The sequence below is a fragment of the Trichomycterus rosablanca genome, chromosome 12 (genome assembly GCF_030014385.1).
Source record: "Trichomycterus rosablanca isolate fTriRos1 chromosome 12, fTriRos1.hap1, whole genome shotgun sequence".
Taxonomy (NCBI): domain Eukaryota; kingdom Metazoa; phylum Chordata; class Actinopteri; order Siluriformes; family Trichomycteridae; genus Trichomycterus; species Trichomycterus rosablanca.
This window is the reverse complement of record NC_085999.1, coordinates 28356408-28372496: the sequence shown is the minus strand read 5'-3', so window position 1 is coordinate 28372496 and position 16089 is coordinate 28356408. Positions and strand designations below refer to the sequence as shown.

General features: G+C 43.0%; 1 protein-coding gene across 1 annotated transcript in view; it reads right to left on the bottom strand.

Moving 5' to 3' along the window:
• Positions 1-16089, bottom strand: part of dnah7 (dynein, axonemal, heavy chain 7) — a 190681-nt gene that overhangs the window by 98302 nt on the left and 76290 nt on the right. Inside the window, exons 33-36 of the mRNA XM_063005568.1 lie at positions 13424-13600; positions 9222-9353; positions 8406-8627; positions 1979-2176 (exon numbers count right to left, since the gene is read on the bottom strand). Of these exons, the coding sequence (XP_062861638.1) occupies positions 1979-2176; positions 8406-8627; positions 9222-9353; positions 13424-13600 (729 nt within the window). The remainder of the gene's footprint in view (positions 1-1978; positions 2177-8405; positions 8628-9221; positions 9354-13423; positions 13601-16089) is intronic.

The following is a 16089-nucleotide window of genomic DNA, read 5'->3' as shown; positions in this document are numbered from 1 at the left end:
ATCACATGTAATCATTGTAATTGTTTACGGGTTGTCCACATACTTTCATACTTCCACTGTTTTTGCCTTTTTGTCTTTTATAAACTGAATACTGAGAGCAGACACACTCACTATGAGCTACACGCTCCTGCCAGATCCCATAAGTCCAAGAGTATCATTCATTAACTGTCATGTTTTTAGCCTGAGGGAAGAATCTGAATTACCCAGAGGACACCCACACAGACAAGGAGAGGACGAGCCAAACAATCACCTGACCGCTGGATCAAGCCCCAGACCTTACAGCTGTGAGGCAAACTACAGCTGTGCTGTCATACTGTCCTATAGTATAATCAGTAATGATACCTGTAATAGCAGATACAACAATTTACATAGTCAGTCCATCACTCAAGTATTCACTCACAGTTAACTGGTGGAAATACACTGTTGAGTCACATTATTATGACCACCAGCTAATATCCACAGTAACCACCGTGTGCAGCATGGACAGCGGCTAGACAGACTGGGAGTGACTCAATAAGGTCCTGGTAGGTTGTCACATGTGTCTGGAGCCATGCTGATTGCAGTGCATCTTACAGCTGCTGGAGGGGGGTGGGGGAGGATCCATAGAGCGAACACATACAGTAGATCGAGGTGGTCCCACAGATGCTCAATTGAGTTCAAGTTTGGGGAATTAGGGGGCAAGGGTGGTACTTGGAAGTCTTGGTCATGCTCTTCCAACCAATGTCGGACATCTCTAGCCATGTGACATTGAAGATCCCATCTGCCCCCAGGGAAGACAATTTTACCCATTATAGCAACGAGGGATATACACCGATCAACCATAACATTAAAACCACCTCCTTGTTTCTACACTCACCGTCCATTTTATCAGCTCCACTTACCATATAGGAAAACTTTGTAGTTCTACAATTACTGACTGTAGTCCATCTGTTTCTCTGCATGCTTTGTTACCCCCTTCATGCTGTTCTTCAATGGTCAGGAATCTCCACAGGACCACTACAGAGTAGGTATTATTTGGGTGGTGGATCAATCTCAGCACTGCAGTGACACTGATATGGTGGTGGTGTGTTAGTGTGTGTTGTGCTGGTATGAGTGGATCAGACACAGCAGCGCTGCTGGAGTTTTTAAACACCTCACTGTCCCTGCTGGACTGAGAATAGTCCACCAACCAATAAAAATATCCAGCCAACAGCTCCCCGTGGGCAGCGTCCTGTGACCACTGATGAAGGTATAGAAGATGACCAACTCAAACAGATGAGCGATCGTCTCTGACTTTACATCTTCAAGGTGGACCAACTAGGCAGGAGTTTGTAATAGAGTGGACAGTGAGTGGACACGGTATTTAAAAACTCCAGCAGCGCTGCTGTGTCTGATCCACTCAGTGCTGAGAATGATCCACCACCCAAATAATACCTACTCTGTAGTGGTCCTGTGGGGGTCCTGATCATTGAAGAACAACATGAAAGGGGGCTAACAAAGCATGCAGAGAAAAAGATGGACTACAGTCAGTCATTGTAGAACTACAAAGTGCTCCTATATGGTAAGTGGAGCTGATAAAATGGACAGTGAGTGTAACGTTATGGCTGATCGGTGTATGTGCAGACAGTCTATCACATACCTTCATAAGCATAAGTGGTCATAATAATATGACTCGACTGTGTATGACTGCAGGAGGGAGCACTGAAATAGTTTTGGTGTCACAATGGGTGCTTCGCATTATTGACAGTGTTCTTTTCCAACAAACAGACTGCACACGTCATTTTAATGACATAGCAATGTAGCCGGGATGGTTCGCCATCTGCTTTTCTTCATTTGTTCGCTCTAAATACTTCATTATAAAGGTTTTTGATGATTCCTAATCGGATCTGAAGTGCGTTCTTCTTCATTTGAATGTCGAAGAGCTCTGACAGATCAGACGCAGACAGCAGCTCGTTAGCAGAGCGATGATAAACTCTATGATGAGCACAGACACACTCACTATGATGTACACGCTCTTGCCGGTTCCCGTGGGTCCGACGAAGATGGTGGGCTTCTGGTGCGTGACGAGCAGCTCCATCAGAGCCATGTAGCGCACTGTGTTCTCCGTGGGCACGATGATCTCGTTGAACTGCACGTCTTTGGAAATCGGCGGCGCCTGCTTTAACTCTTCGGTCCACAACTCCCATCTACCTGGACCCTAAAATCATAGAAAGCATAGAAAGATTTTTATCAAATGACAGTATTCTGATTAGTGGCTATAGGTTTAGTTCAATTTTGGGGGGTGGCTGAGGCCCAGGGATGGAGTGCCTGGATTTTCAGCATGAACCTGACTGAGTGAAAACCTGGGGACATGACTAAAACATAGATAATATACACCGATCAATCATAACATTCAAACCACCTCCTTGTTTCTACACTCGCTGTCCATTTTATCAGCTTCACTTACCATATAGAAGCACTTTGTAGTTCTACAACTACTGACTGTAGTCCATCTGTTTCTTTGCATGCTTTGTTTGCCGCTTTTCATGCTGTTCTTCAATGGTCAGGACCCCCACAGAGCAGGTATTATTAAGGTGGTGGATCATTCTCAAAATTGCAGTGACACTGACATGGTGGTGGTGTGTTAGTGTGTGTTGTGCTGGTATGAGTGGATCAGACACAGCAATACTGATGGAGTTTTTAAATACCTCACTGTCACTGCTGGACTGAGAATAGTCCACCAACCAAAAATATCCAGCCAACAGCACCCCGTGGGCAGCGTCCTGTGACCACTGATGAAGGTCTAGAAGATGACCAACTCAAACAGCAGCAATAGATGAGCGATCGTCTCAGACTTTACATCTACAAGGTGGACCTACTAGGTAGGAGTGTCTAATAGAGTGGACAGTGAGTGGACACGGTATTTAAAACCTCCAGCAGCGATGCTGTGTCTGATCCACTCATACCAGCACAGCACACACTAACACACCACCACCATGTCAGTGTCACTGCAGTGCTGAGAATCATCCACCACCTAAATAATACCTGCTCTGTGGTGGTCCTGTGGGGGTCCTGACCATTAAAGAACAGGGTGAAAGCAGGCTAAAAAGGTATGTAGAGAAATAGATGGACAGTCAGTAATTGTAGAACTACAAAGTGCTTCTACATGGTAAGTGGAGCTGATAAAATAGACAGAGGTGGTTTTAATGTTATGGCTGATCTGTGTATATTTTATTGTAAAGTGTAGTGTTAGAAAGTGTAATTAAATGAATGAAATAAAATTTAAATTAAATATCCTTAATTTACAATTACATCAATGTGCAGGACACTTTGCCCAATGAAAAATGCATTTTAAAGTTAATTTTGTATATATATACATTCATACATATAATAACCTGGGGACGGAAATGTCACCATAGGGTCTGAAGAAGGTATTTTCGGGATGGGGTTAAATCCCCTATAATAACACAAATACAGGAAACAGAACATGTGAAAGTGACTTGATTTACAGTGTATTTTCCATTATTCATTCATGCATTTCCTTTTATTTGATTCTTTACTTTTACTCCTTTATTTGAATTGTCATATCTATGCATTTTCTGGCATATAAAGCACTTTGAACGACTGTTGTATAAAACATGCTATATAAAGAAAGATTAAAAATGTATCTTATAAATAAATCTTTATAAGTGTTTTTATTCCTTACGTCTTTTTAGAAATGCTGGGCTTAAGTAATGAAGTAGTGATTCAGTCCTCAGCTCTGAGACCTATCTGATATTCTAAGCTTTTGAGAGGATGTTTCATTAAACCTGCATGTTGAAACAATGCACGGCGCTTGACAGGGATGATTATTTATCAGGATGTAATGAGCCATGTAATTAATGCATTAGAGCAAGTTATGCATGAAGTCTAATTATTCAGTATTAAAGCTCATGACATTACTAATAATGAGACAAATCACCCCACACACCATTAATAAAATGTGCATTCAGGACAGAAATACTGAAAACCACTTTCACACACCACCTGAAAAATGCTGCAAATAATATCTATTCTGTATGGCCAAAAGTATGTGGACACCCCTCCTATGTTGGGCAGTGGTAGCCCAGTGGTTAAGGTACTGGACTACTGATCAGAAGTCTGCTGATTGGAAATCTATCTCCTCCAAGTTACCACTGTTGAGCACTTGAGTAAAGCTCCTTAACCCAGTATTGCTTGCACTGTATTTATTCACAATTGTCAGTCGCTTTGGATGCCTGTTGACTGTGTACAAAGCAAGGTCGATGAAGACATGGTTTGGCAAGTTTGGCAAATTGCTAGCACACAGACTTCATGTCAACCCAACTAAACAATAAAATAGAACATCAATTACATGGCAAACTCCTTTGACAGAATGAGCACAAATTCCCATAGAAATACATGCATTTATTCATTCATTCACTTTCTTAACCGCTTATCCAATCAGGTTTGCGGGGGGTGCTGGAGCCTATCCCAGCTTTTCAATGGGTGCAAGGCACACAGTAACACCCTAGACGGGAGCCAGTCCATCGCAGCGCAGACACACCCATACACACCCACACACACACACACACACCTATTTACCTATAGGGCAATTCAGTGTCTCCAATTAGCCTGACTGCATGTTTTTCGACTGTGGGAGGAAACCGGAGCTCCCGGAGGAAACCCATGCAGACACGGGGAGAACATACAAACTCCGCACAGAAAGGACCCGGACCGCCCCACCTGGGGATCGAACCCAGGACCTTCTTGCTGTGAGGCGAGAGTGCTACCGACTCAACCACCCATAGAAATACACAAAAATTTTAATTAACGCCTATGCACAACGGTGACTGTTATATTGTAGGTGGAGGGGTTCCATATTCTGGCGTCGGCGAGATGTAAGGACACATAACGCTCTCTTACTGTAGGAGGAAGCTCTTTTATTTTGGAATTGCTCTTGTATGAATCACAAGGGCGTGGGAAACAGCCAGATCTGACTGACGGCAGATGCCTCCCACCAAGGACGGATTAAGGATAGTCCAAAAGCATGGCTAGGGGCCCCAAAAGCATGGCTAGGGCCCCCAAGAGGCCCTGGGATCAAAGTCCCTAATAGTCAGAGGATCCTTAAAATGGAGGGCCCTCGGAAATAAAAATATATTGTATCATAAATGTTGATAGGCATCGCAAAATGTTTTGGGCCAGGGCCCCCCCCGGGGTCCTCTGACCTCAAGGGTCCCTGGGCGCTGGCCCCACTGGCCCGGTCAGTAATCCAGCCATGCCTCCCACTTAACGAACAAGTGAATAGAACACCAAGGTCAGGATACAACTCACTAAACTAAATGGTGACTCAACAAGATTAAAAATGCGCTATATGCTACATCATTTGGAACATGACACTACAATCCCGATTTAACTCTTATTAATGTTCTGGCCGTGGGCGCACTGCATCGTGGGATACCATGCTTCCACGGCTGATGATGTAAGCAGGCTAGGTGTCCCGGGGGAACCCTATATGACGGCAAGCCGGCCGCTGTCCAACGTAGTCATGTGTCCACATTGTCCATATAGTGTGTGTATGTGTGTGTGTTTATTCATGTTCCACTTTACAATTACTTGTTTATTTATTCATTTATTTTACTCATCACATGTTGCTGGTCTCACTGGGTCTGATGCCACCCGGAAAGACTTGGCATAATGCAGGAATCCATCCTACACAAGAAACTAATCTATCACAGAGTAACACACATTTACTTACTCACCCAAATCGTGGGCCAACTTAGAGCAGCCAAACTTCTGACTGCATTTTTTTGGAAGGTGAGAGAGAATCCACACAGGGCATGAGGAAATTTTGCCAAACTCCTTGAAACCACTGGTTCAAGGTGACAATTCCCAGGTACACAAAATCCATGTTACTGTGCAATGCCCATCTGTTTAAATTAAAGATGTATAGTTGTATAAATAAACCACCCTGATGCATCATTTTAATCAGGAAGCAGAGTGGGCAGTATCTCTGAATGGGCAGTTTCAGACTCGTCAATGAAACTACACACAAACCTACTTGCTTAATGAGTCCAAATACAGACGCACCTTATTAGTGAAGACACAAATTCTCAAATTAATGTAAACCAGGAGTTTAGCAGAAGTGAATACTGGAATACAAGTGACATCATCAATAATGGTATTTGACCTCACACAACTGGTATAATACACTGCCTGGCCAAAAAAAAGGTCACCACCTGGATTTAACTAAGCAAATAGGTAAGAGCCTCCCATTGGATAATTACTGCATGGGTGATTATGTTTCAGCTGGCAACGAGTTATTTAACCCTAACTGATGCAGTGAGTAGCTTCTCATTTGTTAAACAACCATGTGGAAAGACACATCCTGTGGTCGTGGAAAAGATGTTAATCTGTTTCAGAAGGGTCAAATTATTGGCATGCATCAAGCAGAGAAAACATCTAAGGAGAAGCTGAAACTACTAAAATGGGATTAAGAACTGTCCAACATATTATTAAAAAGTGGAAGGACAGTGGGGAAACATCATCTTCGAGGAAGGAATGTGGTCGGAAAAAAATCTTGAACGATCGTGAAATCAAAAAGAATTAAACGTTCGGTGAAATCAAATGGTAGAAAAACTACAGTAAAACTCAGGGATATGTTTAATAGTGAAAGTAAGAGCATTACCACATGCACAATGTAAAGAGAACTCAAGGGATTGGGACTAAACAGCTGTGCAGCCTTAAGAAAACCACTTGTCAGTGAGGCTAACCAGCAAAAACGTTTCGTTTTGCTAGGGAGCATAAAGACTGGACTCTGGAGCAATGGAAGAAGGTCATGTGGTCTGATGAGTCCAGATTTACCCTGTTTCAGAGTGATGGGCGCATCAGGGTAAGAAGAGAGGCGGCTGAAGTGATGCCCCCATCATGCCTAGTGCCTACCGTACAAGCCTGTGGGGGCAGTGCTATAATCTGGGGTCGCTGCAGTTGGTCAGGTCTAGGTTCAGTAACGTTATGTGCCCAAAGAATGAGGTCAGCTGACTACCTGAATATACTGAACGACCAGATTATTCCATCAATGGATTTTTTCTTCCCTGATGACACGGGCATATTCCAAGATGACAATGCCAGGATTCATCAGGCTCAAATGGTGAAAGAGTGGTTCAGGGAGCATGAGACATCATTTTCACACATGGATTGGCCACCACAGAGTCCAGACCTGAACCCCATTGAGAATCTTTGGGATGTGCTGGAGAAGACTTTGCACAGTGGATCCAAATCTCCCATCATCAATACAAGATCTTGGGGGAAAATTAATGCAACTCTGGACAGAAATAAATGTTGTGACATTGCAGAAGCTTGTGGAAACGATGCCACAGCGAATGTGTGCTGTAATCAAAGCTAAAGGCGGTCCAACGAAATATTAGAGTGTGTGACCTTTTTTTTGGCCAGGCAGTGTATTACATTCCTATAGAGCATCACATTACAAAACTAAAGCTGTCAGCAGTAATGATTATTGTGGACTGCGACTATAATACCCCAATGCTTTCTGTACCTTAACTCAAGGCTTTTCAAACTTTGAAATGCACAGAACAGCATGATAAAAAATGGCCCCCTGTGGAGGCTTTACGTTACATCTTGTAAACCACAGTGGGACCAGAATGCCACCTTATTTTTATTTTATTTTTTTCATTTTCCCCCCCAATTTTCCTCCCAATCTAGTTGTATCCAACTGCCAAATTGCATTACACTTCCTCTATACTGATTGAGGTGCGCGAGACACCGACATGTGTGAAGTAGCCGACTGCATCTTTTCATCGGCACGAGGCGAGTTCATATGCGGATCAGCTTTGTGTACAGACAGCCACACCCTGTCCACATTATCCCTCAACTCTGTGCATGTGCCATCATCCAGCCAGCAGAGGTCCCTATCCGGCTTTCCACCCTGTATGAACAACAAGCCAATCGTTGTTCATATAGCCGCCCAGCCCAGCCGAATGGCAGAGTTAAGTTTCGAACCGACAAGTGCAAAATGTCAGCTCTGGTGTTTTAACGCTGTGCCACCTGAGCGGCCAGTTAAGCTATTTTTTTTAACAGTAAGTGTTTTAGACTCTCAGGAAAAGCTGATTCTCAAACATTCTCAGCTCCCTGAGCTACAACACAAGTTTAAAAGTAAAACAGTGAGGAAAATGCAGCTTTGATGACGCACTTTGATGACGTTTAATCCACCGCTCAAGCCAAGTGCTGAACAAAGCAGCAGTTTGCGCCAAGGCTCACGGTGAATGAAGCTCAAAGCACCTTAAGGTTTATAATTCTCTCTCCTTTCTTGTATTTGTGGATTCAAAAATCCATGCACCCTTGGCATGAACGTAGACTTCACTGACCCTTAACCCTCAACAATCCCAAATCGATAATAAATTCCCCTGCACTCTAATGTCAATGCAGCTGACCTCTTTGACAAAGCGGTACTGGTAGAGAGTGCCCTCAGTGGGTAAAGGCACCGTCAGCTGCTTGCTCGGTGCCTCCACGTGCTCCAGGATGCCGTGACCTGCTCGCGTCTCCTCACTCAGAGGACCCGTCAGCAACTCCCTCGCCAAGCCATCAAACTTTACTCTTCCGGGCTCTGTGCAGCTGGCACCTACCGACCACACCAGAGAGAAGACGAACGTGCCCTTAACAAAGGAGAGAAACAAGTGCATATTTTGTTTTAGTGTTTGTTCCTGGAAAGTTTAATTCCAAAACAGTTGGGACAGTACATGAAATGCAAAGCTGTAACAAGCTGTATCAATTTTTTAATGAAAGACAGGCAAGTCTAGCAATTATGTAGCCAAACTATTGAAACAATGTTGAACTTACAAATGGGCAGAATGCACATGACATGGACACCTGTGCACCACAATACCATGACAGTTATACAGTATATGCAGTAATACTGTTATTTACAATAAAATGGACAATCTAGGTGTGCCACATAGGTACACCTACTAGTTTTGCTACCATACGTTTATCATGCTTGTGCAGTGACATACAGTAGATATGCTGTGGGGAAGGTGGTTGCGGTGGGGGGTCCCAAAGTTGAGAAGCATTAAATTTATAATACACAACTTTTAGCAATAAATGTATCCCATCACTAATTAGAAGAGGTGTCCAAATACGTATGACCATGTAGTGTGTGTTTTTGGGATGAATGCTGTGCATTAACTGCAAGGTTTGTGGGTTTGTGCTCTCTCTTTCTTTCTCTCTCTCTTTCTCTCTCTCTTTCTCACCTCCAGCCAGGAGCAGAGGTCTCTATCGCTCAGACTCTTCATCTGGCCCTCGTCCCTGAACTCGTCCATCATGCAGTCCATCAGATTCATCAGGGAGTGCGCCAGGTTGGTGTCTGACGTCGGAGACAGCTCCTTGTGTTGAACCAAATACAGGTCAGATACAGGTCAGATATGTATAATCGTACAAATAGGGTAATACGCTCTCATACTGCTAAATGTGCTTGAAGGTACTGTATCATTGACCAAAAAGATATGAATATTAAATATGTACTGAAAGCTGGTGGAAGCTCATCCTAAGCTAGTGAAATCATGCTGAAAAAGTCTTTTGAAAAAGCTGAGTGTCTTACTACACTGGCAAATATTACGCGTTCCATTACTAAACACTGTAGACATCTGTTAACATGAAGCAAAAACACCTTTACCTGGAGCTCCCCATTAGCTTAATTTACTGTTAACCAAGGCTGCATTTTGGGATTAACATTAATACAACCATATTAACCATGAGACTTGTACATTGGGGCCAGATCTCCCAGTTTCACACCATACATTTTAATTGACTCAACAACAAAAAAAACACATACAATAAATAAATAAAATCAATACATGGTTAAGTATATGGCTCTGATTTGATTTGACTACCTGTGATGATAATCTTTAAAAGGCTGAATCCCTCCACTGCAGTGACTTTTACCATTTTAGTTCAATGTTGTTTTGTCTCTTGACGTCTTTTAGCAAGCTGGGGGAAATATTAGTGTGACAAAGGGTGTGTTCGAAAATCTAGGGAGCTGCCTTGCTGTCTTACTGTCTACACAGGCAGCTGCCTAAGCAGAGAGGGTTCTAATAAGTCATCGACTCATAAGGCAAGTTATTCGAACGCACTACTTAGACAGCGATAACATCGGGTTTCGCTTACTAAGCCAACACAGTTAGCATCATGCCATTCAAACCAATGGGATGAGGTGGCACGATGCGCTAGCATGTCAAATAACATCTCCCTCCGTGTACCGAAAACGGTTAAACTGTCCCTGACAAGCCCGAACTTGCAAATAAATACACTTGTACACGGTTATACAAATTAAAAATCAATAATAATTTATTTATTTTTTAAAATAAGTCTGTTCTTTGCCTCACATCGTCTGCCATATTTTCTATTTTTCTTGTGCCGCACCGAATGCTGGGATTGCCTCCACCTAGGGCTGAAACGATTCCTCGAGAAACTCGAGTAATTCTACGTATTACTAGAAATCATTGATGCTAATTTTTCACATCGAGGCATCGTTTAATCCATACAACTATATACAGCTCACAGTGTTTCGCACGGATGACTTTTACTTTTGCACAACGCATTCACGCTGTGGGCAGGTGACGTGAAGAAGCCGAAATCTCATACTTAAACAGTACTTAACACGACTTAAACCGGGAACTTTTCGCGTACAGTTTAATAAATACTACGTATTTGGACACGCTCGCCGCTCATGCGTACTGTTCAGTAGGAAAGCGCGATTTCAGACACAGTCGAGATTTGATAGACTGCAAAATGGAGAGAGAGAGAAAATAGCGAGGGGTGAACAGAGGAGACCGGACAGAGAAAACGACAGAAAGTTTGAGATTATTTTTGCTCTTTATTAAAGCAAAAGTATTTCTTATCCGATTACTCGATTAATCGCAGGAATAATCGATAGAATACTCAATAACAAAAATAATCGATAGTTGCAGCCCTACCTCCACCGCTAAGGCAGCATCGGGTCAAAATACCATTGAAATTTTAAGATATCTTACTAGTGAGCATATTAAGGTATCTAGGATTTCGAACACCCTCCTTCTCGGGAGCGTGCGTAGGATGACGTAAAATGCCGTCTATGTAGAGAGCTTTTTAGGTTTTCAAACACACCCATAGTGATACCCCCAACCCCCCCTCCCTGGGCTTACTATAATGGCGAGCCGACCGGTCGCCACAATATAACAATATACAATGTTCAATCTACACATTTGATTCAAGAACAACATGCTTGCTACATGCTCCAAAGAAAGCTGGTACAGGGGCAATTTTGACCACTGTAAAATATTAATGTGTTCCTCATAGTAAAAATATTCATCTATACAGACCACATAACCCGAATTCCCTTGTAATTCACTTGTAATAGGTAGTAAGACTTGTGCTAGCCTGTAGCTTGTAATTTTTGTTCAAAACTTTAATAGTCAGCTATACAGTATAAAACAGAAAGGTGCAAAGTAAAAACGTCTCTTGCTGAATTGTGCCTAAATTACCAGAAAGGTGAATATGCATGAAATGTCTAATTGGCTTTTATGCCATTCAACAAGAGCGCATACAAGCACAAGTAAAAAAAAAAAAAAAAACATTCTAATTGGTGTGCTTTCTCACTGCTAGGACAAAGGGTATGCAAATCTGCAGTCAAAGCAATTTTGTCTATTAGTGTAATTGGGCTGTAGTTGCACTTATAAGGGAGGAGGATTTAATTTAGTCATTTGCAGTCAGTCCTTGTCATTCAGCTAAATGTGCTTACAGGTATTAAAACTGTTCACATTTAACATATTGAACTCTGTTAGAAACTTGACTTGAGGTGTTTAGGTGTGCTTGAACACAAATTGTTCAGCTTTGCTTTGCCACTTGGTGTCTGTTAGCTATTAATGCCAAGTACGGACAGTTTGTAATGCAAATGCAAATGACAACTGAAAGCAGTGATTTGTAAATTCACTTAGACCTGTAATGCTACAAAACATTACAAAGACCAGATATTTAATGTTATCATTAACTTTTTTGGAAATCTACCTAAGAGGTGGATGAGAAAACAATGCTTAATTTTACAACCCCAAATCAGAAAAAGTTGGGACAGTATGGAAAATGCAAATAAAAAATGCAGTGTTCCTTACATTTATTTTGACATTTGTGATCTGGACCAAAGATAAAAAGGACCATCCAGACTGTTATCAGCAACAAGTCTAAGTCCAAAAGCCAGGGTATGTCATGGTATGGAACCGGGTCAGTGCCATTGTCAAAGGTCATTTACACTTCTGTGATGGCAGCATTGATGCAGAAAAGTACATTGAGATCTTAGAGCAACATGTGCTGCCTTCAAGACGTCATTTTTTCCAGGGACGTTCATGCATTTTTCAACAAGACAATGCAAAACCACATGCTGCACACATTACAAAGGCATGACTGTGATAGAAGAGGGTACGGGTACTGGACCGGCCTGCCTGCAGTCCTGACCTGTCCCCAATAGAGAATGTGTGGAGAACTTTGAAACGAAAAATGCAACAACGATGACGTCGTACTGTTACACATCTTAAGACGTGTTTGCAGGAAGAATGAGACAAAATAAAAGCTGAAACACTAAATCACTTGGTCTCCTCGGTGCCAAAACGTCTTTTAAGTGTGCTGAAAAGGAATGGCAACATTACAAAGTGGTAAATGCTTTACTGTCCCAACTTTTTTGTAATGTGTTGCAGGCCTGAAATGCAGGAATGGATGTTTATTAATAAATGAAATGAAGTTGACCGCTCAGGTGGCGCAGCGGTAAAAACACACGCTGTTCACCAGAGCTGAGATCTCGAATACATCGTATCGAATCTCAGCTCTGCCTGCCAGCTGAGGCTGAGCAGCCACATGAACAACGATTGGCCTGTTGTTCAGATAGGGGGCGGGATTAAGCCGGATGGGGACTCTCTCTCAGACTAGTGCGATTACGACCTCTGATGGCTGGTTGGTGGCGCCTGCACTGAGATGGGAAAGGAGTGCGGTAGAGGGTGTGGCTCTCCGTACACAGCGCTGTACTGCACTGCACTCGTCAAGTGTAGGTGATAAGATGTTCGATTGCTGTGCACGTGTCGGAGGGGGCGTGGAGCAGCCTCGTCCTCCCCAATCAGGAGCAGGGACCAGCATTAGTGAGAGGATGATTGACGGGCAGAAATTGGATGTGCTAAAGTGGGAGAAAAAGGGGGGGGGGGGGGTAATAAAAAAAAATAAATAAATGAAGTTGAGCAGACAAAACATGACATATCTCAGGTTCCTCCTGTCTGCAATCAAATTAAAGTCAAACTAAATGTAAGAAACTCTGTCCCAACTTTTTCTGATTTGGGGTTTTACCTTAAAAGAGCAACTTGCTATATTTGGATATCTTACTGTCCAAGCTGATCAATGCTGAACTGTATGACTTGGGCATTTAAATTTGCTTGATCACCTTGGTTCCTTTGCGGACGAGCTGCAGGCAGGCGGGCAGCATGCGGTCAAAGAGGCTGGTGATGAGGTCTTTGTGCACCGAGCTGAGCATAGAGGGCAGAGAGTTGAGCCAGGAGAGCATGAGAGGCCGCCAACCCAACATGTGAGGTTCCATGTAGATCATCCCACACCGAGACACCTGCACGCAAACAGCACAAATCCATACACGGTTCATCAAGATTGCAAGAAAACTCCAAGCAGGCTTTGGTAACTTCTAAATACTGTATTTCCACTGCTGCTTTTATGACTTTTATAGCAAAGGTGAGGACAGATGTTTAGATTCAGGAGAAGCCCGAGGCTAGACCAATTCTAATGGGATCCAGGGTTCAAATCCTGACCAGTCGGACGTCTACATACAGACATGACTGGCTATGCCTAGAGGTGCTGGGATGAACTGGTGAACCCAGACCCTAAGTAACCCTTACCAGGATAAAGTGCTGATAAAACATTAAAATAAAATGAAACCAAAATGAACAAGGACCCAGGGCACTGGTACTGGAGTACTTTCACACCGAGCCGGTCACAGCATGTTCCAGCTGCAAAGAGGTGAGTCCACATCTTGGCTTCCATCCCTCAGTTTGTTTGTTTGTTTATTAGAGTTTTAACGTCATGTTTTTACACTTTGCTTACATTCATGACAGGAACGGTAGTCACTCATTACACAAGGTCCATCAGTTCACAAGGTTATATCAAACAGTCATGGACAATTTAGTATCTCCAATTTACCTCACTTGCATGTTTTTGGACTGTGGGAGGAAACCGGAGTAAACCCACACAGACACGGGGAGAACATGCAAACTCCGCACAGAAAGGACCCGGACCGCCCCACCTGGGGACCGAACCCAGGACCTTCTTGCTGTGAGGCGACAGTGCTACCCACTTAGCCACTGTGCTACCCTCCCTCCCTCCCTCAGACAAAGCCACTTGTTTCTGTAGCACAGCGCCCAGGTGATGCAGGGTGATATTCCGCTGGGATTCTGAACTCTGCAAGTTTTAATTTCAGATCTGCTAGTGGTCAGGCTGGGCATCCCTATTGGCAATGCCTGTAGCAGACAAAATTGGCCACTAGTCTGCTGGGTGGGGAAAATACGGACTAAAAAAAGGGAGTAGTCTTTGACATTGTGTAGGGACTCTAGTCAGTAGCCCAAGGCACCTGTTCATAAGTGGAAGAATGCTGAAATCAGTGTGTAACTCTCCATGCGCCAGACTGGCATAGTATAGGCGCATAAGAAGGGGTCAATGGACTGTGCACGTGTCGGAGGGGGTGTGTCAGGTGGTTCCACTTTAAAATAAAACTACCCTTATAAAGGGTTTATAAATGGTTAATAATTTGTTTATTAAGGGTTATTAATTAGGTTGTAAATACCTTATAGATCATTAATAAGCAGTTATAAAGCATAAATAGAAAGGGCAACAGGAACGTTATTTGCCAAATAGTGAACCACCTTTGCTATAAAAGTGAACAATCTGTAATGTTAAACCTCAGATCTTGTCAGGTACTTATCTTGCTTTGTCTTCTCTATCAGTCAGCATTAAACCTGTCAGCTTCATCACGTGTTAATAAGTTTAACCATTTAACCACCATGTTTAACCATTTAACCACCAACAGGATGCCTTTTTAGTCATTAACAATAATGTGGCACACATTAACATATGAAATGACTACATTTACTTATCAATATTTACTTTTACCTTGACATTTTCAGCATACTACCTGACACCTTCCTCATGGTTGGCACAGGTATTGATTAGAAATAAAAGAAGCCCATCAGGATAACGAGAGCCAAGCCAGGATGACCATCCGAGTACCTTGAGGGTGTACTTTACTGCCTGGAATGCTGTCTTAAAGAAGATGCCACCCATGCCGCTCAGGTGGCGCAGAGGTAAAAAGACACGCTGCAACCAGAGCTGGATTCTGAGTACATCGTATCGAATCCAGCTCTGCCTTACCGGTTCGAGGCCGAGTGGCTGTATGAGCAAAGATTGGCCGGTTGCTCAGTTGGGGGGGGCGGGACAAAGAACCGGATGTGGGTTCTCTCTCTGTCAGACTGCGATTACGACCTCTGCCGGCTGATTAGAGGCGCCTGCACAGAGATGAGGAAGAGTGCCCTTAGGGTGTGTCTCTCCGCATGCAACGCTAGGTGGCGCCACACTCATCAATGTGTGAAAAATGCATCCGGCTGCTGCCCATGTTTCGGAGGGGATATGGGTTAGCTTCGATCTCCTCTGTCAGGGCAGGGTTCGGCATAGACAGAGAGGAAGCACGATGCAAATTGAAAGATTGGATGCACTAAAGGGGGAGAAAAAAGGGAAAAAAAAAAAAAAAGAAGATGCCACCCCACACCAAGGATTACAATAGTACCTTCATGTTCTTTGTACATTAGCACCTGGTAGCATTATAATCAATACCTGTGCCTTATTTTAAAGGTAGTCTTATTTTAAAGTGGAACCTGTCAGGCAAATAAAAGTAATTGGCTAAACTAAAAGGAAGAAAATGCATAAATAGTAATAAATAAATAAATAAATAAATAAATAAATAAATAGTGTTTGTTCAGTGCTCAAACAGGCCGGTGATGATTCCGATATTAGAACCTTGACCAGGATAAATCTGGTAAAACATTAAAATAA